This window comes from Podarcis vaucheri (genome assembly GCF_965113315.1).
Source record: "Podarcis vaucheri genome assembly, chromosome: 8".
NCBI classification, from domain to species: Eukaryota; Metazoa; Chordata; class Lepidosauria; order Squamata; family Lacertidae; genus Podarcis; species Podarcis vaucheri.
In genome coordinates, this window is record NC_138766.1 from 32,568,659 (window position 1) to 32,593,928 (window position 25,270).

Genomic DNA, 25,270 nt, shown 5'->3' on the forward strand with positions numbered 1-25,270 from the left:
GAATGGAGTTATAAAGATTATTCAACCAGTATAGATCAAATAACTTGACTCCCTGATTCAGGTTCAAGCCTTCCTACTTTCTTTGACATGCCAAGTCTTCCCCACTGCTAGGAACAAACAGAGTGCTTCTCTCCCCCCTCCTTTTAACTGCACTTTAAGCTTAAGTGAAAATTCGCCTATAGGGAGAAAATTTACCGTATTTTTCGCTCTATAACACGCACCTGACCATAACACGCACATCGTTTTTAGAGGAGGAAAACAAGGGAAAAAATATTCTGAATGAAACAGTGGACGTATCATTTTTGTGCTTCATGCTGTGGCCACAGACATGTGATCTGATGGTAAATTTGGGGTGACCCAATGCAAAAATCCTGAGAATCCCTGTGGATCCATGCTTTGTAACCACGTTTTTGCACCATTGCAGCCCCAGGCAACAGTGGGTGCGTGATTTTTTTTGGGGGGGGCAGGCTGTAGCCATGGACATGCTATGTGCTCTGATGGTGAATTTTGGCTGACCCAATGCAAAGATCCTGAGGATCCATGTGGACCCATACTTTTTAACCACGTTTTTGCACCATTGCAGCCCCAGGCAACAGTGGGTGCGTGATTTTTTTTGGGGGGGACAGGCTGTAGTCATGGACATGCTATGTGCTCTGATGGGGAATTTTGGCTGACCCAATGCAAAGATCCTGAGGATCCATGTGGATCCATGCTTTGTAACCACGTTTTTGCACCATTGCAGCCCCAGGCAACAGTGGGTGCGTGATTTTTTTTTGGGGGGGACAGGCTGTAGTCATGGACATGCTATGTGCTCTGATGGGGAATTTTGGCTGACCCAATGCAAAGATCCTGAGGATCCATGTGGATCCATGCTTTGTAACCACGTTTTTGCACCATTGCAGCCGCAGGCAACAGTGGGTGCGTGATTTTTTTTTGGGGGGGGCAGGCTGTAGCCATGGATATGCTGTGTGCTCTGATGGTGAATTTGGGGTGACCCAATGCAAAGATCCTGAGGATCCATGTGGATCCATGCTTTGTAACCACATTTTAAGTGGGGAGGGAAGGAAAAACACAGAAGGCTAAGAATGCAGGAGAGGGCTATAACGTGAGGAAAGGAAGGCAAAAGTTTCCCCCCACCCACCCACACAAGCCAGCCAGCGTGTGCGCTCTCTCTCTCTCTCTCTCTCTCTCTCTCCCTCTTTAAATGGAAGAAAGCATATTTGAATGCTGTGTGTCTCCAAAAACAAAAAGCAGGAAGTCAAATCAGAATTTTAAGCCGAACCTGTAATCTCTCTTCCCTTCACAAACATTGTTCCTCCGGAGCAGGGAGAGGATAGAAGGACGGAAGCTCTGCTTTCCCCTCTACTTGCCTGGAGGGGAGGGGCTTCCCCTGCTCTTTGTTCCGTTTGAGCAAACACAGCAAGGAAACAGAAGCGGGTGGGCAGTAAGACCCTGAGGCAGAATGCAGGAAAGCTGCCACTTCCTCTCTTCAGGCTTCCCTTCTCCCTGAAGCGCGGTTTGATTTTTGCCTCATTTTTCGGCTCCAGGGACCACACATTCGCTGCATAACACGCACAGACATTTCCCCTTCCTTTTCAGGAGAAAAAATCTGCGTGTTATAGAGCGAAAAATACGGTACCTATAGGGTTTAAAAATATTTCCCCCTTAGAACTCCAGTTTTTCTGTATGAGAAACCTAATCTTAGTTGAAGCCACTTATCTGAGAGCAAGAGCCATAAAGTTTCATGGTACTACGTGGGTGGTGCTGTGGGTTAAACCACAGAGCCTAGGACTTGCTGATCAGAAGGTCAGCGGTTCGAATCCCTGCGACGGGTGAGCTCCCGTTGCTCGGTCCCTGCTCCTGCCAACCTAGCAGTTCGAAAGCACGTCAAAGTGCAAGTAGATAAATAGGTACTGCTCCGGCAGGAAGGTAAATGGCGTTTCTGTGTGCTGCTCTGGTTCTCCAGAAGTGGCTTAGCAGTGGTGTAGCGTGGGGGGTGCAGGGGGGGCCAGCCGCACCGGGCGCAACATCGGGGGGGGGGCGCGCTCGCACTCGCAGCTCTCTGCCCCTACCTGGCTCACTCATTCTCTCTCACTGCAGTGCTGGCTGTGCGAATCCGATCCGAGCCGCCGGGTTGCCGCCCACTGTGGAGGGGGTGGTGCCAGGCATGCGGTGCGGAGAGAGAGCGAGGGACTATCTGGGGGAGGGACAGAGCAGCGGCCGCCCAGCGCAGCGCTGAGCGTGGGAGAGAACCACACCAGACCAGACCAGGCAGCAGCAAGAAGAAGCTGGCAGCAGCGGCAGGTTAGGGGTTAGGGGGCGCAAATTACTTGCCCCGGGTTAGGGGGCGCAAATTACTTGTCTTGCCCCGGGTGCTGACAACCCACGCTACGCCGCTGTGGCTTAGTCATGCTGGCCACATGACCCGGAAGCTGTACGCCGGCTCCCTTTGCCAATAAAACGAGATGAGCGCCGCAGCCCCATAGTCGTCCACAACTGGACCTAATGGTCAGGGGTCCCTTTACCTTTACCCTATAAGGCATAAAGTATGGTTTAATACACCATAATGTGCACACGGTCTGAGTGCATGAACAAAAAGACAAACCACAAGGGTTTTGGATTAGCACGATGTCCAAGCCCAGGATTGTACTTTTGTTTCACCCTAACAAACCATGATTGCTAAGCAAATAAAACTGGCTAGCATTCATGGTTTGTTAGGATTAACAAAACCACAATCCCAGGTTTGGATGTCACATTACGTGAAACTGTTTGTCGTTTGTTCACCCAGTGTGGCTTGCAAAACCATACTTTATGGAGTGTTACACGGGTACGCACTTGCTGAAACAGAATGTGTGTTTCACCAGCATATTTTACTTTGCTCTCAGTGTCCTAGGGGAAAACATGGTTCAGATATTTATTCTGAAGCTTTTGTTTTGCTGCATAAAATTGTTCTTTTGAAATTAAATCACCATTAAACAACACAATCACTTTGCTTTATGAGGTCAGCTTCAAGGCATCTTAGAGCAAACCTCTAGCGCACAAATGTATCTATGATGGACAGATGAAAGCCGTTCCAATTTAAGAAATGCATATATATATATATATATATATATATATATATATATAACAAGTTTTCTGGATCGGATAAAAGCCCATCTGATCTAACATTCTGTTCTTACGGTGGTCAATCAAATGCCTACGGAAACTCTATAAGCAGAGCCTGATTGCAATAACAACCTCCCATTATTGATCTCTAGCAACTAGTATTTGAGACTCAGAATCATATGATTGCAGAGTTGAAAAGGACCCCAGGGGTCATCTAGTCCAACCCCCTACAATCCAGGAATCTTTTGCACAATGTGGGGTTCAAACCCATAATATATTATATTATATTATATTATATTATATTATATTATATTATATTATATTATATTGTATTGTATTGTATTGTATTGTATTATTATCATAGTTCATATAATTTATGATGCTAGTGCACTGAGCTAGTTACTAGTGGAACACTTAATTTGCATCATTGCTTTTTTATGTAATCAGTAAGGTTCATATCCGCTATGTTTACATTATAATTGCTCCCCACAATAGTAAAGTTGGCTGTTTAGTGTTAGCTACTGCACAACTGGTGGCACAATGTTTTAAGTGTCAAAAGGCAATTGTTTATGACCTTTAAGTTGTGTAACTGTATGTGCTGCTCTACTTACCGTAAGTAATAGGAAAACAGATGCCAACTATTCTTGCCAACCAGCCATCAATGAAGGACCTCTGTGGTCAAAACAAAAAAGTTCTCTTGTGCTATGTCAAGAAAAAGGTAGAGGGATCCAGGGATACTGGATATCTACTAATCCTGACTGGAAAGAAAGCTGAAGTGTATATGCGTTATTATAGCTGAATGTTTTGGAGTTTAAATATTTTATTTCCCCAGATTTCTAACATTTGATGAGTTTTTATAATGCCCAGTGTCAATGCTGCAGATTTAATTTGGTATTTTATCAGGTTGTTTTTGCTCTGTTTATTAAATTATATCCCTCCCACACATAACTTATAGAACATCCCTTGTAATATTCATTTAAGCCATAAAGTATTATTTAATAGAGCATACTATGCTCTTATTTAGACTTCTTTGTAGGTTGCTATTGTATTTAATTGTATTAATGCGCTGTGTTGGAAATGATTGTATAGCATCTACAGCATTTGATTTTAAAAATACAGAATGATTACATTTGAACATGAACCTTTTCAGGCAGATTGTGATAACTGGGATATTAGAGAAATGTAATGATTCAAGATGGAGAACCTGTGGTCCTCAATATGTTGCTGTAGTACAGACCCCTCAGTCTCAGGCAGCATGCTCAATACTTGGGGGTGATGAGAGTTACAGTTCAACAACATCTGGAGGACCATAAATTAGCTACCCCTGTTGTAGATTATGTCATAGTGCTGTCCTTGGCTAATTTTCTCAGAAGTCCATCTGAGTTCATTTATATTTACTAGTTTCTAGTGAGTATGTTCCTGATTGCTGCTCACTGAACGCAATGGGTCTTAGTAGACAAGCCTAGGATTGCACTAGTCCTTTGAGCAAACCCTTAGCCACGACTTGTTTAAGATTTGTCTAGGACAGGCCTGTTGCCTGGACATTTATGGTACGATGACTTAAAGGAGCAGGGCAATTTTATTTCATGCAATTAAACATACAGGCATACTGGTAGCTACTTATCTCATGCATTGGCCAGCACACTGGACAGCAGGGTAACATTTACTTCTCTATGAGCATTCACTGCTTGCATGCTTTTACTTGCATCTTCACAAGGAGAAGGCCTAGAGTGAAAATCTGAAAATTTGGGGTGGAGGTTTAGGACCATATCTGGCTCACAGGCAGCTAACTAGCTGGCTATCCTTGGTCAAGATTGACATTTTTATCAAATGTGCCACATTTGTAAATATAACATGCATTCTTGAAAGCATGCATATACAGTGGTGCCCCGCAAGACGAATGCCTCGCAAGACGGAAAACTCGCTAGACGAAAGAGTTTTCCGTTTTGGAGGTGCTTCGCAAAACGAATCTCCTATGGGCTTGCTTCGCAAGATGAAAATGTCTTGCGAGTTCCTGCGGGTTTTTCCCCCTCCCCCCTTTTTCTAAGCCGCTAAGCCGCTTATCAGCTGATCCGATAAGCCGCTAATCCGCTAATCCGTCAATGGGCTTGCTTCGCAAGACGAAAAAACCGCTAGACGAAGAGAATCACAGAACGGATTCTTTTCGTCTTGCGAGGTACCACTGTATTTAAATAGGTGCTATTCAAAGTCCCCCTTTTTCTAAACTCTGGATTTTTAAAGCTTGTGATTGAGGAAGCATCACACATGTACGGCTTGTCCCATTTTCATATTTATATTACTAATTTCCACTGCAAATCCTGTCTCCCACAGTCTTGAGGGTGCTTCAATTACGGAATTTCTGCAGCTCAGTGTTGGTCCTGCGTGTACCTTGACTTATTCTGCCCTGGAGTGTTTGTGACTTCTGATGCACCTTCATGTCCTGAGTTTCAAGACAGAGGTAAAGAAAAATTATCTTTTCAGATTTTTTTAAAAAAAGAAATCAGGGTATATTCTCTTTGTGCACTAGATTCTAGCTTTCTATCTGCTGTGGAAGTACCTTCACAATTCTGATGTCATCATGAGCATGGTAGTATGAGGCCAAGTATTTAGTTTTTCAGTGACCAAACCACCAGAGAGAGTAATGTACTTGTCAAGTGTGCTTTAAAAAGGCAGCACTAAGAAATAACAACTTCTATTGTCAGAAGTTGTACAGTTAGTTCCCAACAGATTAGATAGAGATTTTGGTTATTGACAGTCATCGTTACAATAAAAAACTGAATTCTGACAGGTTGAGATTTCAAGTGTCCTAACAACGTGTTTCTGAAATGTCGCAAACTTATCTAGGACTTCCTAAGTAACCCAAGTCATTTCTGATTGTGTTGTTAAGGGCTTTCATACAAATGCTGCAGTGTAAGGAATAAGGATTATTTCCTACTGCACTTTTAAATAAATTATCAGTGTCCATAAAGAATATAAATTGGAAGACCATCCTGTGTGTCTTTTGGGGATACTATAATATAGCATCCCTGAAGCAGACTATCACTTACAATGAATAGTTTTAACTGATGCATTTTATTATAGTCTTCCTGTCAGGGGTAGCAGTGAGCAGACAGCTTGCCAGCTTACCGATTGCTACTGAATTCAGTGGTATTAACATTAACAGTATTGTCAGTCTTTTTATTTATTTATGCGCACCAGATGTCTGTCATGTCAGAGAGCAGGGGATGTCATGTAGTCATTCAGCAGACTGCTGAAGACAACAAAGGCCCACTGATTATATTCCACTCTATTTATTCCTCCCGATGGTTTATTTCAGCATATGATAATGACCCAGAAGGCATTTGGAAGGGGGGTATTATGACTTCAGCAACAGCGCAATCCTATACATGTCTACTCGGAAGCAAGCCCCACTGAGGTCCATGGGACTTGACTCCTCAGTAAGTGTGTATACATCTCTAGCCTAAATCAAGGTTACTTCTGCAGTGCTGGATTAGCAAATAGGCAGAGTAGGCACCGGCCCAAGCCTTTTAGGGGCCCCGCCACAAAATAATATTGATTTGATTTTGAAGGAAATTACAAAAACGTATTGCGTGTTGAGTTCCACAGTGCCACCCCCCAAATAATTACACACTTCACACATCAATTTTGTTTAAGGTTTTTGGCATAATTTTGGCCACAACTTTATTCAAATACAAAAAATGTGAGTGGTTGCTTAGGCATTGGTGACTATCTGTCCTTGCCCCCACAGGACAGAGCTGGCACTTCCGGACTCCACCGGAAGCCAGTGTGGGAAACAAGTATTGGGTGAGAAATGAGGCTGGGAATCAATCCAACACTTCTCACCCTCATGTTCCGGTGGGGCTTGCACGGCCCAAGCCCGGCTCCACGGACAGGACGAAAGAATGGCAAGCCCCTGGATTCCTTTAACGGAATTCCCTTTCCGCATCATTTGGAGGGGTAGGCACTTACCCCTCCAAGCACCAATTAACCAATGCCTAACCGCCAACCTTACAAGTTGTGACGATTTGCTACGCAGTAGGCAAAAACCAAATGGCACCAGCCAATCAGCCAGATGGCAAAATTCCTACCGTGCCCCCGCACCAAGGCGAACGACACCATGACAGGCATAGCAAGGTCAAGCGATCAGCTTAAATAAAAAACCCCCCTATTAAAGGGAGGGAGGGCGGGTGATCCGATGCAAAACGGCCAAGAGGACGTCCCTACGTCTGGCCCTTCTATTTATAACTTCTGACTCCTCCTCCAAATTGGTAACAATCATATTTCCCCAGCAACCCGATTAACCCTAAAGGCCAGGGTTGCAGATTAATTTGCCTAGTCATGGCTGGGCGGCCTGTTCCCCAACCGCAACACGTGCTCTCTGTTAGGGAGAACACGCTTTGCGTGTTGAGTTCCACAGTGCCACCCCCCAAATAATATTGATTTGATTTTGAAGGAAATTACAAAAACGTATTAGGAGATGTTTTGACTGCCTACGGCGTCTCCACAGGGTTTAATCCGGCACTGTATTTCTGATATTTGAAATGAAGATGGAGCTATCAGAAAGCTTTCAGTTCACATGCCGGGATAAAAACAAACACATTAAATAATCCGTTTTTCTATTAAAAACAGTTTTGGCTCCTGAGAGCTGCATTTTTTATGTGATTTCAAAAAGGCTTAAAATTGTGCGCTCTTAGAAAATGCTTTATTAGCTAATGGTTGCACTCCGAGCAAAGTTTTCTTAATGAAATACTTGAAATAGGCATACCTTATATGGGGTATCATTTGACTTCCTACTGGAAAACCCTAAATACTCTTACACCTCTTGCCATAGTGCTTATCATGTATTGCTGATTGTATAATGTGCCTGTCTCCCTTTTTGACGACCTTTTCTGGGTCCTGAGTATGCTAAGAGTGAAGTACTCCAGAAAATACATTGCATGCTTCAGGAGCAGACTGTAGTATCACCACGACTAGTTTTATTCCGAGAGAGATTCCTTCAGGCCTAAGGAAAACAGATCCGTTCTGTCTGTCACAGCCAAGATTGAGATAGTAAGCGTAACATGATAATGTACAGATGTTCTTCTTGGCATTTTACATGACAAAAATAAAGACAGTGCCTGCTATAGAGACTTTAAAGTCATCCCAAATGATATGCTATCAAGGTAGTAAACATAAAGAGTATATCTCATGGGCACCTGTTGATAATTGGACAAGTTTAACACTGATATATGACAGCAAATTTAATTTGAAAGCTATTTAGAGCTGAGCACACATGGAATCCCTAACAGGTGTGAGCACTTTGATATTTTTGTACAAAGAGAAGCATAGTAAAATGTAGAAAACTTCACTGAGTTATGTGCTAATTATGCAGCCTTATCTTATACATGTTTATTTGAAATTAAGTTCTATTAAGTTCAATGGGGTGTGCTATCACATACGTGCACTTAGGGCTGCAGCTTTAGGCTACAGTCTTATGCACACTTACATGAGAATAAGACCTGTGTACCTGACAATACTCTTTTCTTGTTGATTTCTATTCTTTTAATCTACAATTTCACTTGTGAAACTGAATTCGGAAATAAGATACAGCCATTAATAAATCACCAGGAATAAACTGAACAAAGGCAACTGTATACTAGATGGTGTTTATTTATTGATGGCATCTTTGCGAATACTAGATTTTAGGAATGAACTGGAGTCTACTTAGTTCTCAAGTGTGCCCATTTGGATTTCGTGACAACTGAATTTACACTTTATTGTCCTTCAGCCTTCTTTCTTTATAAACTTACAAGGAATTATGGTGCTTCGATATTTAATACAAGCAAAAGTTACAGATTATAATGCAAGGGGTGAATTATTTAAGAAGGTTTGACTATTGGAAGAAATAATGAGTATCCTCTTCTGAACCGAATACTAGAATTATTGGCTGTAAGGAGAGAGTAGCCATGTAATTAATGGAGCTTTCATAGATGAGGTTTAAAAGGGCTCTTGCTTTAGTTTGGTTTGTAATGCAAATGTGCTAGAAAGTGCTTTACTTTAAATCTCAGTTCAACTATGAACCCAGTGGGAGATCTTAGGCAAGTCATTAGCACTATTCCAGCTATGCACAGAGGCTCCATCAGCACAATTGGGAAATGCTGAGTGGGCAAGATCCCTAATTGTATAATAAGCAGAGCTTACATGCATTCAGTTTGTATGAGTATCGGCTCTTTTGCACAGAAAGTGCATAGGAGGCAAGCTAGGGTCCTGAGTGGGTGCAATCCTGCTCTCCTCCCTGCCCCAATGTGTGTTCAGAAGAATGACTGAACAGCTCCCCCCCCCTCAAATCTCCCTCTGCCATGTGGCCATTATAATACCAGCATACAGTGTTGTGGTATTGTAAGGACTTGTTTTGTGTGTGGTAATGAATATAACATGCTAGGCGCACTGAAGAGAAATGTTATATAAGCACCAAGTATTGAATCCAGAAATCCCGTGAGTGGAACTGCACTCACTGAATGTTATAAAAGGGACAGGGAGAGTGAATTTTCCCAATTTCTACCACCACCTCTGAAAATCTGCTCCAGAGGGTTGTTATTATTATAATTATTATTGTTTATTAAATTATGCCACCCTTCATCCAAAGATGTTCACAACATAAAATTACGAGTAAGAGCACAAAATACATAACAAACAAACAAACAAACAAAGACCAATAACCTCCCTCCTACAAACACATTTCAAAGGTCATAGTTGTTTAATCGGCCCAAGGCCTGGTTACAGAGAAATGTTTTGGCATTTGCAATTTAAAAGTATGTAATGAAGGCACTGGGCAAGCCTCCCTGGGGAGAGCATTCCACAAACCAAGAGCCACCACAGAAAAGGCCTGTTTGTTTGTTGCCACCTTCTGGACCTCTTGGAGAAGGGCCACACAAAGAAGGGCCTCAGATGATAATTGCAAGGTCTGGGTTGGTTCATATATGGAGAAGCGGTCCTTAATGGTTGGAGAACATGTGAAGTTGAGCACTGAACAGCATGAGAAATGAGACAGTACAGGCTGCAGAGGTCATAGGCAAAAACTGCCCCACTGTTCTGTGAATAGCAACCTCTAATTCCAAGCTCTTATGAATAAATAAGAACAACTAGGGGTTGTATCTGACTCTTTATTCAGAGTTGACCCATTGAATTTAATGAATGTAAGTTAGTACTGTCTAGGAATTTCAGTGGGTCTACTCTGAGTAAGACTGACATTGGATACCATCCAAAGGTTCCAGCTGGTGACTTCACATTCATTTAGTTATTTAAGAAATATGCCCTCTTTTTCAGTAATCCTGCTCTAGAATATTCTGTTAGCTGCCCTTTAACAATTTAACAACAAGTAAACCCTATATTAAACAACAAAAAAGCAGAAACAATAGGCACACCACTGAAACAGAATAAAACCCAATTTGACCAATATGGTAAAGGGCCCTGGAAAATTTAAAAAGCCTTTGTGTGATGCCAAAAATACCTTTGAGCAGGTACTAAGTGGGCCTCTGGGGAGGGAAGCATTTCAAAGGTCCTATGCCATAATTGATAAAATATTTTTCGATGGCTGCTACTTAGTTGGGAGCACCTGAAGAAGGCAGGTTTGTGCATGAGAAGCACTCCTTCAGGCACACCAGTCCAAAGCCACATGTAGCTTTGAAGGTAAACACCAGCACTTTGAATCTTGTTTGGAAAAGGGAGTCAGTATGGTTGTTGAAGCTATGAGACATATTCCACTTGATGAGTTTCATTGCGTATGCTTGAAGCAATATTTTGATGACGTTTTGAGAAGCCTTCAAAGACAGCCCTACATAATACATAGTAGTAGCCTAGTCTGGCCGATGGATATTTGTGGACAGATTATCTCTATCTTAGAGGGGTTGTAGCTGACACGCCGGTCTCAGCTGATGGAGGGCACTTTGTACACAGATACATGCCAGTACTTGCTTTAGTGACCAAGATGGCTCTATCCCCTCTTCTGGTATGTGAACAAGTGCAACTCTTGCGTTAAACAGGCCAAACATTAGTTCCCCAGGCATATTAATTTCTTTACCAGCAGTATGGCAAGAGGTTCTCTGCATTCAGCTTTTACTATCCCCATGCTCTGGTAATATTTTGCCCCTTTCCCTGCTACAGTGCTGATTAAGACCCAGGAACACCCCTTTTAGCCACCAGAATAACGTTTTGAAGCATTATTGTGGTTTGACAGAGTCGGAAAAGGATATGTTGCAGCGTAGACTGGTGTGGTGGCATATGCTTTGATATTTCAAACACAGTAGCTAGACTTGGAGCTGGAAATGTGCAGGCCTGTCTCCAGCATTCTGCAGTTGTCTGGCAAGGAGCATGTTGTTATGGCAGCTGTTGGAAAATGTTATGTCACAGTGCCCTCTTTCCCTCTGTTCAGGATTAGACATTGTGCTTTTTAAATGCACGTTGTGTAGCTAATAAAAGCTTGTCCTGCATCACAAACACGTTGAAAGGATTGCTAGACTGAACACTTGAGTAGTACAGATCCTGATGCTCAGATGTGATCTCTGTGGCTTACACAAGGTTCTCAGTCTTCATTTTTCTTCCACCTGAACTTCAAAACTGCCCTACTCATTCTATTTATTTATTTTTTATTAAAAAAAACTATTCCCTTCCCAAGCAAGGGACCATGTTGGCTTTTAGCTGGAATCATACTGGCCTTCCCAGATTGGTTCCTGAAGGCCCCATGCTTTAGCAATATGGGGCAGTAATTGTAACTAAGTATGGATGCACCGAAGGCACAGTAATCTAATGTCTTCCTTTCTAGACCAGCGTTCTGCCTGAGGTTTAACACCACAAGGTTAGTTGGTTATCACTTGTTGATAGGAATGTAGGCTATTTCAAGCATTCTTCTATGTCTATTTTTAAGTCAGGCTGGAAATCCATATTTTGGAATTAGTGCAGACTAGAAATGCACGGATTGTAGGAGTCCTGCCTTGTCTGCCAAACAAAATGTGCAATATGCAAGACATAACTTAGCTACTTTCAAGTATAAAGCTTTTGTTGGACTGGTGCTTTAAAAGCACCAACAAATAAACTCAAACTGAAATCTGATGCAGGTACTGAAGCCTGGCTTGAATGTGTCCTTGGACTCTTATAATACCTCTCAGTTGCCTGAATCAAGGATAGAGAAGGGGTGTGAATGTGTGCAGAAACCAGACTGCTATAGAAAGGTAAAATGTACACACAGTGCTTGGTTTACTTTTGCCTCTGGCCTTGCACATCACTCGGATGCATCTCCTGGAAGGTCACCCAGATGGGAATGTGGCCTTGGTCTGTGAAAGGTTTCCCACCCCTACTTTCAACCATAGATCTCCCCCCCCCCTAGCTATTTCAGAATGCAGTGTAATGATGGTGAGACAACTACTTTTGCTTAGCTAGTTTATAATTTAGAAGCATTAGGTGCATGGTACATCTGTCTAATGACATCACAAATTGAAGGTGTAATATAATACGTTATAATAGCATGAAAGAACAAGAAACTCACTTCGGGAGATCTGTTAACCATAGCGGCATAAAGAATATATCAGAAACAGACAAACTCATCCGTGCCTCTGTTGCTTAGTCACAAGGGGTATCTGCAGGGACTGGCTCTGTGATGGTCACCTTATTCTTAAGCATGGGTAGGCAAACTAAGGCCCGGGGGCCGGATCTGGCCCAATCACCTTCTAAATCCAGCCCGTGAATGGTCCGGGAATCAGCATGTTTTTACATGAGTAGAATATGCCCTTTTATTTCAAATGTATCTCTGGGTTATTTGTGGGGCCTGCCTGGGGTTTTTACGTGAGCAGAATGTGTGCTTTTATTTAAAATGCATCTCTGGGTTATTTGTGGGGCATAGGAATTCGTTCTTTTTTTCTCTCCCCCCAAAATATAGTCTGCCCCCCCCCAAAGTCTGAGGGACAGTGGACTAGCCCCCTGCTGAAAAAGTTTGCTGACCCCCGTTTTTAAGGCTGGGGGATTCAGGACTCTGGTGGTGCATTTTGATCCTAACTCACCAATACCTTCTTCTGACCAGCAATCTCGGTAGTGAGTGGGCAAGGAAGCAAGGATCCTGGTTTGAATTCCATCGTACCTGAACTAGGTGTGGGTTTTAGTTTCTCTCAGTTTCTAATTCTTCCAATCTTAAATTCTGTTCTCCATATTGCAAATTTGTTTTTATAAGCTGTCCTGAAAATTTAGCAGCATGTTAGTGCAAATTTCTCCTTTTTTTCCAATGTATTTCCCACTAATACATTACATTGTTGTATGTCAAGAACCCGCTGCTTCCATACATTGATTGGACTCCATTTCCCATCAGCCCTAGACAGCAGATTAGGGATGATGGTAATTGTAGTCCAGGAACATCTGGAGGGCCACAGGTTCCCCATTGTGTTGTGTGCTATTTCCATTGATGAAGCTGCACTTCAGCTCATTATAAGTGTTTTTGCACACATTGCTTGGTTAGAGAACTGCATGGCAAGATTTAAAGTTGTACAAATTTCAAAGGACGGTTGTGATTTGTCTTGCAGCCCTAATCTGAACATACCTTTTGATCCTATACATTTTTCACAGCATCAGGCCACATTATGCTGGTGGGTCACTGGCAAGAGTCTGAAATGGGTGTCAGTATCTGTCAGTAAGAGTTATAAACCATATAAGCTGCCCAGAGTGGCTGGAGCAGCCCAGTGAGATGGGTAGGCTGCAAATGATAAATTATTATTATTATATTTGTTTTGTTCAAGGAGCTGGTGGCAGTGGGGGGCAAGATCAGAGATTCATATCCAAACACCTTTAGATTAAAAAAAAACTCTTGCTTTTTTATCCAGCACTCACAAAAACCTGAAACTAAGCCTTCAAAAATGTTGAGCTTCAAGACGGTGCAATTGAGTATGGAATGTTATGTAGGAGGTTTTGCTAACCTAGTGCCCCCCAGTAGCCCATGATGTCTGGAGTTGATGGAAATGGAAGTCAAAAACATCTGGAGGGACCAGGTTGATGAAGGCTGTTATTGCATCAGGTCCCTGATATCTTTGGTGCTCCAGTTTTGACTTGAGTGTAAGCTTTTCAGTGCTGACGCTCACCAGGGCTCCATCTACTGTTCTCTGCAATAAACTGCATGAACACTCACTGAAGTTTCCTTTTCTTACACTGTGCCACTTTTGCTTCCTTCTACCACCTCCTGACGATCCCAGTTTGCTGATGCAAGATGTGAAATTGCATGGCTGTTTTGGGCTAACATGGTTGCATGTATTTATTGCTTGAGAGATTTATATCTGAAGCATAAAAGTTACAAAACATTCACAAGTCCGCCAGCATTATTTTTCAGAAAAATGTTAAGGGCGGAACATGTTTGCATTTTAAGCAATATCCATGGTGTAATGGGGATGTTTCGGGTAGTGGGGACGGACACACCCACCCACACACCCCATGCCAAAAAACAACAAAATTCTCCTGGTGTTGTGAAAGGAACAAATCTCCCATTTTCAGCAAACCGTGACTGGTCCTGGGCACTGCTGACAGCAACATGTCTTTATTTAGCAGTGTATGCTGGACATGCTATCCTGGATACTACAGATGTTCGCCTCCCACTCCCTTGTAGAAGCAAGGCTGCATCAAGAAGGACAATAAGGGGGTAGAGAGGCCTGTGTCCTCCTAGGCATTGCCCTTGCTGGATCAACACTAGTGGCTTGCCTGCTTTCACGTTGAATTCTAGAACATTCAATCTGGGAGCAGCCAACTGTTGGATAAGTTCTATTAATGTAGCCACCAGTGGACATGATGTAAGGCTGATTATGCTAATAATGGAGCTAACAGTTATGTACAAATGGGAAAGACTCTGCTCTATTGGTTCATTTTGCTGTCTCTCCTCCGGGAGTCCCAGCACATTTATCTTCATAAAATCTAAATTGTTTAACATAGTTCATTGGTGGCCCTAGTGCTGACACTGCAACAATACAATTATTTCTGACTGAGTGGACATACGTAGGATTGCACTGTTTATCCCTCCTTTTATCAATACCTCAGTGATTAGGATGCCAAAGTTTTCTTTTGCTCTAAAGTGGAAACAGTCAACAATGAGACCATTTTAAAGGTCTATTTCAAGTTTGCTATTCTGCTTCATTAACTCTGAATATTTATTCACTTACAAACTGTATCAATTTCTTCGTATTTGAAAATAATAAACAATACTGCTAGAATGAGTTACATCATATTCTTATTTGTCTGTGGGGAAGGAAATTGAAATTATCCTATCAAATTAAACCGTAATCAAATGTTTTCGTTTGGTTTTTAGTACGTTTATTTTAATGCAGGTGAAAACCTAGAGATTTAACTTCCATAGCTCAAATATGTTTGAAAGAAATTGTACTGATTAAAATGCTTCATTTACCATATTATAAGTGACATCTGACTCCACCATACTGAAACCTTCAAAATTGCCATTTACATTATCATCCCAATCTTCTTTCTCAATCCAGCTTCCTGAACTCAGATTTAAGGAAAGCAACTGAAAAGTATTAGAAGTTTTTTCAGCTTCAGAAGCTGAACAGTCTATGTCATTCCCTGTAGTTCTGCTTTCATGGGAGGTTAGTGATGATGGTCTGCCAGTCAGCAATTCCTTTTTCAGTTGCTCTTCTCTTGTCTGAAAAGAGATGCCTCTTTAAATAGGGCAGGAATACAACATTTGTAGAGACATGCATACGCATAGGCTAGCACCACAAACAAATTCTTAATGTGAATATAATTAACATGTGGAGGGGAGAGATGGCTACTGCAAAGGTAGGCCCCGCCCTTACCTCAATGTGCTAATCGTTGCTTTTAGCACAGAGCTTGCAGGCATACAATTTATAGAAATAGATATATGAAAGCTGGGAAGTAAATGGCTCCTAGGTTATGGGCGCCACAATGGAGTGTCTACTAGGCACACTTTTTTATAACAAGAATACAAAGCGGAAAATGAATAAACTGCAGCTAAAATATTATGTTCATTTTTCACATGGTCTAGTCCTCATCTGAAGACTGCAAAAACAAAACCATACTTCCCGTGCCCGCTCCCCTAATAGTCTTATGAGGGTCCCTTTTCCAGTCATCAGAGTGGCTGGAAGTGGGGAGGCAGAAAAAGGTCCTCCTTTTCTTACAGCAGTGGCAATTTTAATCTGAAATCTTAGGCTCAGAAACTGCTCGCATTAATGAAATTCCTTGTCACAAAACGCGCCTAGAACAATGAGAGTTTCAAACACTGTTTATAGGTGCATAGGCCCTGTATATATAATCCAGGACCCTTTATTTTGAAGGGTGCATGGGGACAGCCTGTATGCATAGAACTTGTATGCATGCATGCTCAGCATGAAAAAAACACTTTGAATATGTGAAGGTCATGGTCAACCACAGCAGTATTGATTTTCCCAACCCCATGCTTGTGTTTTACCCACGTTAAGACTATCTGAGTAAGACTGTCGTTAGAAGCTGTTGACCTTCCTGTCAGAGTTACAGCTCTGTCAGTGCAGTTGCACCTTGGTTTTCGAACAGAATGTGTGCAGGAGCGTCCTGCAGCCAATCGGACGCTGCAGAAGTCGCCCTGCTTGTTTGGCTTCTGAGGCAAAGTTCGCAACCAGAACACCTACTTCCAGGTTTGTGACGTTCGAGTTCCAAGTTGTTTGTAAATTAAGCTGTTCGAAAACCAAGGTACGACTGTACATTGCATGCTGAAGCAGGAACAACAAAAAGCCTTGTGGCACCTTAATGACCTAACATGTATTGTGACACTACAGTTTGGGACTAGAGTCTATTTCACTGGATGCATGTTGAATTTAATCAGATCATAGGATGGAGGGAAGGCAGGAAGGGGGAAAATTTCAAATTTGTTTTAGCCTCTGTCAGTAAACTTGTTTAGAAACATCTCTTCCAGTAAGAGCCAAGTTCAGTAGTAACATGGGGAACAGAAGCTTTCTTAATTCAAAGATACGTTGTGATGTTACATACATTATTGATCGTTAGGTATTCAGATACTAGAATGATGTAGTCAGATTAGTGGATTCTTCTCTTTTCAACACATGGCTTGTTTTCAGATTCCTCTGTTGTTAACTTATGTGCTTCCTTTTGATTTCAAGCTTTTCCAGTTTGGCTGGTGGTTTCTTTGGTGGATTTCCTGTATCTATCAACTGTAGAAATAGTAAAATTTTATGTATGTCCGTGAAGGAAGTCTGTTTTTCAAAGGGGAATTACCTTATTCTACTCTGTGCATGCATGTGAATAAATTAAATCACAGTATTTGAAATAATGTTGAAAAGAACCAAACAAATAGAAAGAGAAATAATGAAAATATATTTTAACACATTACAATATACTTCAGAGTAAACATGCATAGTTACTTGGTTGTGTTTAGGTTACTTTTGTACATACAGTTCTCAGAGTCTTGCTAATGTTATCTCCAATGTTAGGATTTAACTTGTTTGCTACTATTTTTGAATCTTATATTCCATCTCCTGCATTTTTTCCAGTTCATGTCAACTTTATACAGAGTGTTTCTTTTGTCAATGAAAGCCAATTTGGATTAAAATGCCAAACAGAAAAAACATACCCTAATACCTCAGGTGCCATGTCTCCTCACATGAACCAACTGGACCCTGCATTCTTCATCTTAGGTCCCTCACTGTGTGCCCCCTTCAAGGGAGGTGCAGAGGGTGAAAACATGAGAACAAGTCTTCTCAGTGGTGGCTCCCCGGTTGTGGAATGCTCTCTTCAGAGAGGCACACCTGGTGCCTTCACTATCTGTTTTTAGGTGCCGAGTAAAAACATTTTTATTCACTCAGCTTTCTGGAATTTAGTTCTCTGCATATTTTAGTGGCATGGGGTTGAGTTGGATTTGTACATTTGTTGTATTTTAGGTTGCTTTAATTCTTGTTTTATATTTATTTTCTCTTCTTGTGTCTTTTGCAAGTCACTCTGAGTTCATTTTTTGAAAAGAAAAAACTGACTAATCATTACAAGAAGTCCCGCAAGGTTTGAGGGTGTTTTGGGAAGGAGTTTTAGATATAAGGGGCAGCGAAAAAGAAAGGGATTAGGAGACCTTCAGAAATAAATTGATTGAAATAAATATAATAAATGTATTTATTTATGTAGAGATTTTTTATACCAACCTTCACCAGAGATAGTCACAGGGAAGTTTACTATAATATATAATATAATAAATATAATATAATATAATATTTTTCATACATTACATAAACAGCTTAATTAAATAAATTCTCAATTCCACAAGAAAGAGCCATTGCAGGAGTAACCCATAGTTCACTGCAGAAAATATCAACTCAGACTGGAAAGTGTATTTCTGTTAGTTTTGACATTTACTTACTGTGGCATCATCTGCTGCTCTGTTATTAGAGTTTGCACTTGAGGTCTTGATTATTCCTTGCATCCGAAGCTCCTCCAATATGTCTGATGATGTCTGTCTTTCTCTTTCTGTTAAGCTCACTGGTTTCTTGGAAAGTCCACCTCTATGTATGTCTTCACAAACATAAATGTTAAATTATTATTTTTTAATATGACGGCAGTTTTTTAAATTAGGTTTTTTATTTTTAGAAGCATAATAAAAAGCAACACAAGGGCATTTCTTTATACGTCGTCATTAAGTTTCAGTCCTCTGAATTAATTCATATTTTTGTTTTATAAGGTCCATAATATGAAGAACAGGGGAGTCAAGTTGGGGGAGGGGAGAATTGTGCACTATAACCTAAATCTGCTAAAGCAAAATACTGAACGCAGTATCTTCTCTGGAAATCGTTCATTAGGTGAGTGTTCGTATAATGAGTTGACAATTTCCATTGATTCGCATGGGGAAATTTCAAATGTGTTCCCAACCATGGAATGTTGACCCTCAAAAGCCAAAATACCCCTGGGAAAATCCAGGAAAAAATGCTCTCTGATTTGTCTGATCATTCCCCTCCTCCATTCCTGCCCTCACCACCAACCAGCGAAAAGGCAAGCGAGAAAGTAAAAAATGCTCTCTGTTCAGATAGCTGAATCTATGGTGAGTTTTGAGTACTAATTCCTCATTCCAGATAAGTGAATTTTTGCATAGTGAAGTGGGAACTGCATGTATCTAGAAACTTTAGAGCAACTCTGTTATAACAGTAAAAAGTCAGCATCATTCACACCATCTTCAACCAGCCAAAAATATTTAGCCTGCACATGGTATTCAATTTCCGTGGACTCATATTCTATCTATAGATCCTCTTAAACTATTTATAGTTTATCTTGGCTTCCTTTGAAATGGGCTTCTATTAAATTTAAGCAAGAGGAACATCTGCCATACTTTGAATCAACCTCCATTTTCCTGCTTCTAGTACCCCCCTGTTATATCTGAACACAAGAAGAGCTCTCTCTCTGAGACAGATCAGCAGACCTAGTCTAGCATCCTGTTCTCACATTGGTCAATCAGATGCCTATTAGGTTCTGCAGACAAGACATGATTATGAACATAATTGTTATCCTAAGTTACTGTCCTGGGTTCCATTCCAATCAGCATGATGTCATGCCATAGACCTTGGTTCAAATGGGAATGTGTTCAGCCTGCTGCATATTTCAACTAGTTCCTTGTCAGATTTCTTTTCAGTTCCCCCCATTGTTCCTGTGCATTCTAGTGCACATCTTTCTGAATTTTTCAGTTTATACACAAACAGTTCATCTCAGCAGTACTGACAGCTAGGCACTCCCAATTGTTTCCAGTGGTCATTTCAGTAAGCATGCTGGAATAGGAACACATGCTTTCATGCAAAAGGTCCCAAGTTCAAACCATGGTTTCTCCAAATAAGGCTGGGAAAGACTCCACACTAAAACCCTGGGGAGCTCAGGACTGGCCCTACCATTGGGCAGAATGAGGAAAGCACTTCAGAAGGCTGTTGGGTAGTAGCAGCAGTCCTTTACAGTTCTTCCCAAGTCCCTCAGCCATTCCCCTCTGTTGCCACATGGCCTTTAATGGGGCCTCTGGAGTGGTGAAAGAAACTATCACATTGGTTTCTATACATAAAAATGGGAAAGGGGCACTATCTTGTCCTTTGTCTCAGACAGCACAGTTTCTTGGTCTGACCCTGGGGAGAGCCACAGCCAATCAGTGTTGACAGCACTAAGCTAGATAGAGTCTAGACCAGGGGTCTGCAACCCGCGGCTCCGGAGCCGCATGTGGCTCTTTTACACCTTTGCCGCGGCTCCGGGGCGGATACTAGCGAGGGGAGGAGGCGCATTGTGCGCCCCAACACTCCCCACTGTGGCGGGCACTGTACTGGCTGTGACGTCGCGTGGGGGCGGTGCGCGCGTTAGTCACGCACCGTCCCGACGTCACCTTCCCGCCCGCTGTCAGATCGCGGCTCCGGAGATATATTTGTTTTAAATGTCGCAGTGGTTTTGCGGCTCCCAGTTTTCTTTTCCTTCGAAAACGGGTCCAAGTGGCTCTTTTTGTCTTAAAGGTTGCAGACCCCTGGTCTAGACCAATGGTCTGAATTGGTAGAAGGCAGCTTCCAGTGTTCCTATTCATATCCATGAGCAGCTCCTTGCTACTGTGGGCTGTACAGTAGTACCTCATTTTGCGACTGGGATCTGTTCCGGAGCCCCAGTCGCTGGCTGAAAAGGACACTGGACAAAGCACCGCATCTGCGCCCGGAGCGGTTTGTGCTTCTGCGCATGCGCAAAGCATGATTTAGCGCTTCTGCACATGTGCGAGTGGCACACCCTGAAGTAACCCATTCTGGTACTTCCGGGTTTGCCGCGGACGTTCAACGGAACGGGCGCTCGACAAGGCGGACGCTAGAAAAGGTACCGCTGTATATGCATGAAGAGTGCAAGCAAGAAGAAGTAAACCAGAAAGAAAACAAACAGATGGAACATCTAGGCAAGAACTGGCCTTTTTAAAAAAATCAGTGGACACAATGCAAATGTGCACTGAACATAAAGGTAAAGGGACCCCTGACCATTGAGTCCAGTCGTGGATGACTCTGGGGTTGCGGCACTCATCTCGCTTTACTGGCCGAGGGAGCCGGCGTTTGTCTGCAGACAGCTTCTGGGTCATGTGGCCAGCAAGACTAAGCTGCTTCTGGCGAACCAGAGCAGCGTACGGAAACACTGTTTACCTTCCCGCCGGAGCGGTACCTATTTATCTACTTGCACTTTTTGGTGTGCTTTCGAACTGCTAGGTTGACAGGAGTAGGTACCAAGCAACGGTAGCTCACCCCATCGCGGGGATTCGAACTGCCAACCTTCTAATCGGCAAGCCCTAGGCTCTGTGGCTCTTAGCCATTCTCTACCTGCTGCCAAACACAAAACACTGCTTTGTGTTACTCAGATGCTAGTAATTCATACCTGTATTTTGTTCATTAGCTGGTGGTAGCTTTCCTGTACCGCTGTCTGGCAGCCTTCCTTCACTGGAATAATCTTCAGCAACTGACCCACCTTGGGAGACAGTGTGAACTGTTCCAGTAAGTGGATCATTTTCAGCCTGGGGAAAAATTGATATTAGCATTTATCTGCACAAAATTTATACAGTATAAAACAAACTCCAGTTGTTGAGTTTACTGGTGTACTTTGCTCAATTGTTTAAGTCTATTCTGTTCTCCTGAAGCTTGCCACGGAGGGAGAGAAGGGCTGAGGAAGATTAGCGCCCCCTGCCCTGGTATGACAGTGGTGATAGTTGTAAAAGTAATCAAGGTTGTTGTAAACTTGGCTGCTTCACTGCAGCCCCCGTTCACTAATCCTGGCCTGCTTTGCATCTCATCACCCTTGGTTTGCTTGCACTGCAAATGTGCATCGCACTGGACAGCAGAGCATTGTCTTTGACCATATATTGCATCTAAATTATATGTGCTGATGCAGCAGTAGATTCCTCCAAGCCACACAGGCAAACCCAGCTCCTATTGACATAGGTTTTGCTCGTTAGTCTTGCCATTGCTGCACTGCTATCTAATTTTTTTTTTTTTTTTGCAGAGAACTGCACAAATCTGTACAGTGATTACATGCAACGCTGCATAACAGTCCATTCCTCTGTCCCCACACTCCCCTCACAGTAGGAAAAATAAGAAAAGACCAAGTTGGGGGGGTGTGTGCAGGAAAATACTGGAAGTAAAGGAGGCTAGAAAAATGGATCACCATGCCTAACACATGATAGCACCCATGATCATGGTACAGGGTTCATTTCTCCAAAATCAGTTTTTGTTACATTAACTAGGAACGTTTATCCCTTTTACATCCTGCATTTGTTCTTCCCATAGCATCTGTTTGGTCACTAGGGGAAACTGGATCCTAGAATAGACAGGCCTTTGGTCTGTTCCAGTGGAGCACTTCTCATGTTCTTACGTTAAACATAACTTCCTGTAGCACCTGCATTGTGTTCTATACATTTTCAGCACAGGTGATTCAAATCATTTTAATTCAGTGTTGATCAATGCTGTAATTGTGGCAGTCTGGGCTTCAGCCTGCACCGTGAGAGAGAATAGAGGCAAACCAATCTGTCTTCTACTGCCGATGCAGGAGGGGTGTTCGTTTACTATCATTGTTTGAGACATTTAATGTATAAAGCAATCGTGTGACTTAACAAGATATACTGCGGACAGGTAGCATCAATTTAAAAGCCAAAGAAAAGAATCAAGTACAACACCAAAATTTCCTAAAGTGCTCATCTAGCAATGCAACAAAAAGGACAAATCCCACCCAACCCCACTAAAAAGATGAGTGGCACAGTAAAGGGGTAAATGGGTGGGGGGGCCACCATTGTAAAAACCCATTTTCATGTTGCCACCTCTGCACGTCAGATGAGGCATGTGGGAAAGGGCCTCTGATGAAGACTGAAGGCAGGGCCTGGACTTGTTCATGTGGGTAGAGGTGGTCCTTGAGATTTTGCTGCCTCCTACAGGAGTCTATTTGCTTCCATTGTGCTACACTGTATGTGTAAATAAGGCAGGCATTGTAGAGATACCACCATTCTCTAGTGATCTCCCATGTAAAGGAAGCAAAGCGTGGCAACACTGATCTTGGAAAGTAACCATTTGTAGAAGTAGAGAAATCTAAGCAACGTATTACCTGCTTTTTGACTTCTCTGCTCTGATGTGGATTATTGGATGATGGTTCCTCGACAGTTGCCCTGCTGGAAGTGCTGCAACCCATGTTGTGACAAGTGCTTCTTTGGAAGCAGAACAGGGAGCTCAGCCTCCTGTTTTTCACAGAAACCATCACTATGGACTTAAGCTGTTGCCAAGGCCTGTTGCTACAATAAATCACGCCCAGCAAAGTGCTTTTGTCTAGTGTTTAGCACACTGTAGCACTCTGCATCTTAAGCCTCGGTGACCCTGCCTAAGCATGGACAGTTGCCCCAGGTCAGATGTGAACAGCAGAAAGGCAGCAAGAAATATTGGTAGATTCTTCCCAGTTATGGAGGGAAGGAACATTTTTACGCTGACCTTTTTCCTGCATCAGCTTGCATCCCATTCCTTTGCTGTAGCTGCAAAATAATGGTAACAACAACATTTTTAAGAACGATGGAAAGTTCATCAAGAGAGTGCAACTGTTTAGGTTTCCATTGGTATAAAACATCAGAGACAGAAACCCTAAATATATAAGGGGATTAGACAACAACAACTGCTAGGGAAGCTTTTTAAAATGCATGTGTGTAAACCAGTTCTTACAATGAGTTTCACACAGCACCCTCCTTTGCTAATTGTGCTCCATACATTAAAAAAAAGAAAAGAAAACTCAATTTCTTGCTCCAGTCATGCAAAACATGAAAATACAGAAAAGGAAAGGAAAATCATATAAAAGAGGCAGCCAAGACATTAGTTTTCTTGAAGTGTAATGTTTTTACAAGCTAGCTGTTGGTTGACTTGAAGTGGCTAGCAGTTATCCTCTAAGTATGATCAGTTAGCTGCTGTTTGGTCAGAGACTATTATTTTCCCGAATTTTCATGTAGGGTGTCCATGTGAAAATGAGGACAGGACTCCTACAGATACGGGTTTAGGGTAGCTAAACCGATTCGCCTGCTCTGGGTGTTGAGTCACAACAATATGTGGGAGGCCACTGATTTCTCATCCCTGTGGCAAAACATAGCAATGCTTTGTATGGGAGAGTGTGCAGATCTCCTGCTGGCTGCAAGCACATGTCTTCATCTGAAATCTAAAAGATACCATGTTCCTGTAAGCCCTGTTGCTATGGAAAATACCAGGATTTTATTGAGAGCTCTCTGCCTAACCTTAAGCCAGCCCAGAGATTCAGAACTACCAAAAGAAGAATGTTACCCAAGCTGATCTCAGAATAGCAGAATGCTGGGGAAATAAAACAACGAGGGCTACCAATAGACCATTCTCCACCACCCCACACACAATTATTTCCAGGAAGAAAGGATTTATTGCATGTATTAAGGGGTTCTGGTATTGTGGGTAATAGTAATAGCAAAAGCAGCAGCAAAAGACTAGGAGGCAGTTTTGCTCATGGATAATCAGTGACATGAACATCCTATCTCTGGTACTGAGATATGAGTGCAGACTTTTTTTTTGGCTAGGCATTTTCTGGTTATTTTAATGTCTGCATACATAATAAAAGCCAGCAGAGGGCAACAGTATCTCGTTGGAAAAAATAATAACAAGAATTGCACTGCAATTATGTTAACAATTGCACTACTGTACTGTTTATGTCACATAGTAATTTTGCCCATGATATTGGAATAAGCATAATATTAAAAAGAGGGTCGGGTAACCCTGATGCCATGTATTGGGTTTTTAAAATGCATAAATAATACATCTGATTGAATGCTTAAAAATACATTTAAGCACATCCCCATTCAGATAGAAATGTGCAGTTTCATCTTCCAAGGACTATAAGATATCAACAGATATTCATTAGCAGAGAACTATGACAGGAGCTTTGTGGTTTCTAAAACACAATTTGAGCTCCCATTCCAGTCAGGTACAGGCAAATGTTTGCTGGTGAATTTCTAACAGATTCAGGGTACTTTATGAAACTGGAATGTAAATCTCTTGTAAAGTTACTCTCTCTTGTTTGTCAGGGTGAACCTCTGGTGCTAATAGCAACTTTCTTAAGGCACCTCTTAGCTTTGGACACTTCATAAAACTCTAGGGCTGATGGGAATTTAGACTCAGGGCTACCATGATGAAAT

At 42.1% G+C, this 25,270-nt stretch overlaps 1 protein-coding gene and 1 long non-coding RNA gene across 4 annotated transcripts; one reads left to right on the forward strand and one right to left on the reverse strand.

Moving 5' to 3' along the window:
* Positions 1-5,434: 5,434 nt before the first annotated feature.
* On the forward strand, positions 5,435-19,400 carry LOC309538951. The gene is made up of 3 exons (XR_014222541.1): positions 5,435-5,563; positions 6,422-6,542; positions 18,791-19,400. It is a non-coding gene; the product is annotated as an uncharacterized lncRNA (long non-coding RNA).
* On the reverse strand, positions 15,391-23,540 carry STMND1 (stathmin domain containing 1). Of its 3 annotated transcripts, XR_014222332.1 has the most exons (5): positions 23,185-23,535; positions 21,472-21,607; positions 18,473-18,624; positions 17,101-17,279; positions 15,635-15,760 (listed from the first exon to the last, which is right to left on the reverse strand). XR_014222332.1 is itself a non-coding variant. In XM_082234668.1 (4 exons), exons 1-4 carry the CDS (start codon positions 23,332-23,334, stop codon positions 15,491-15,493), a joined length of 708 nt encoding a protein of 235 aa, XP_082090794.1. In that variant the 5' UTR covers positions 23,335-23,540; the 3' UTR covers positions 15,391-15,490. The 3 variants fall into 3 exon arrangements, 2 of the variants coding, with proteins under 2 accessions (XP_082090794.1, XP_082090795.1); XM_082234668.1 differs by lacking the exon at positions 17,101-17,279 and having other exon boundaries at positions 15,391-15,760; positions 23,185-23,540; XM_082234669.1 differs by having other exon boundaries at positions 15,626-17,279.
* Positions 23,541-25,270: the final 1,730 nt, after the last annotated feature.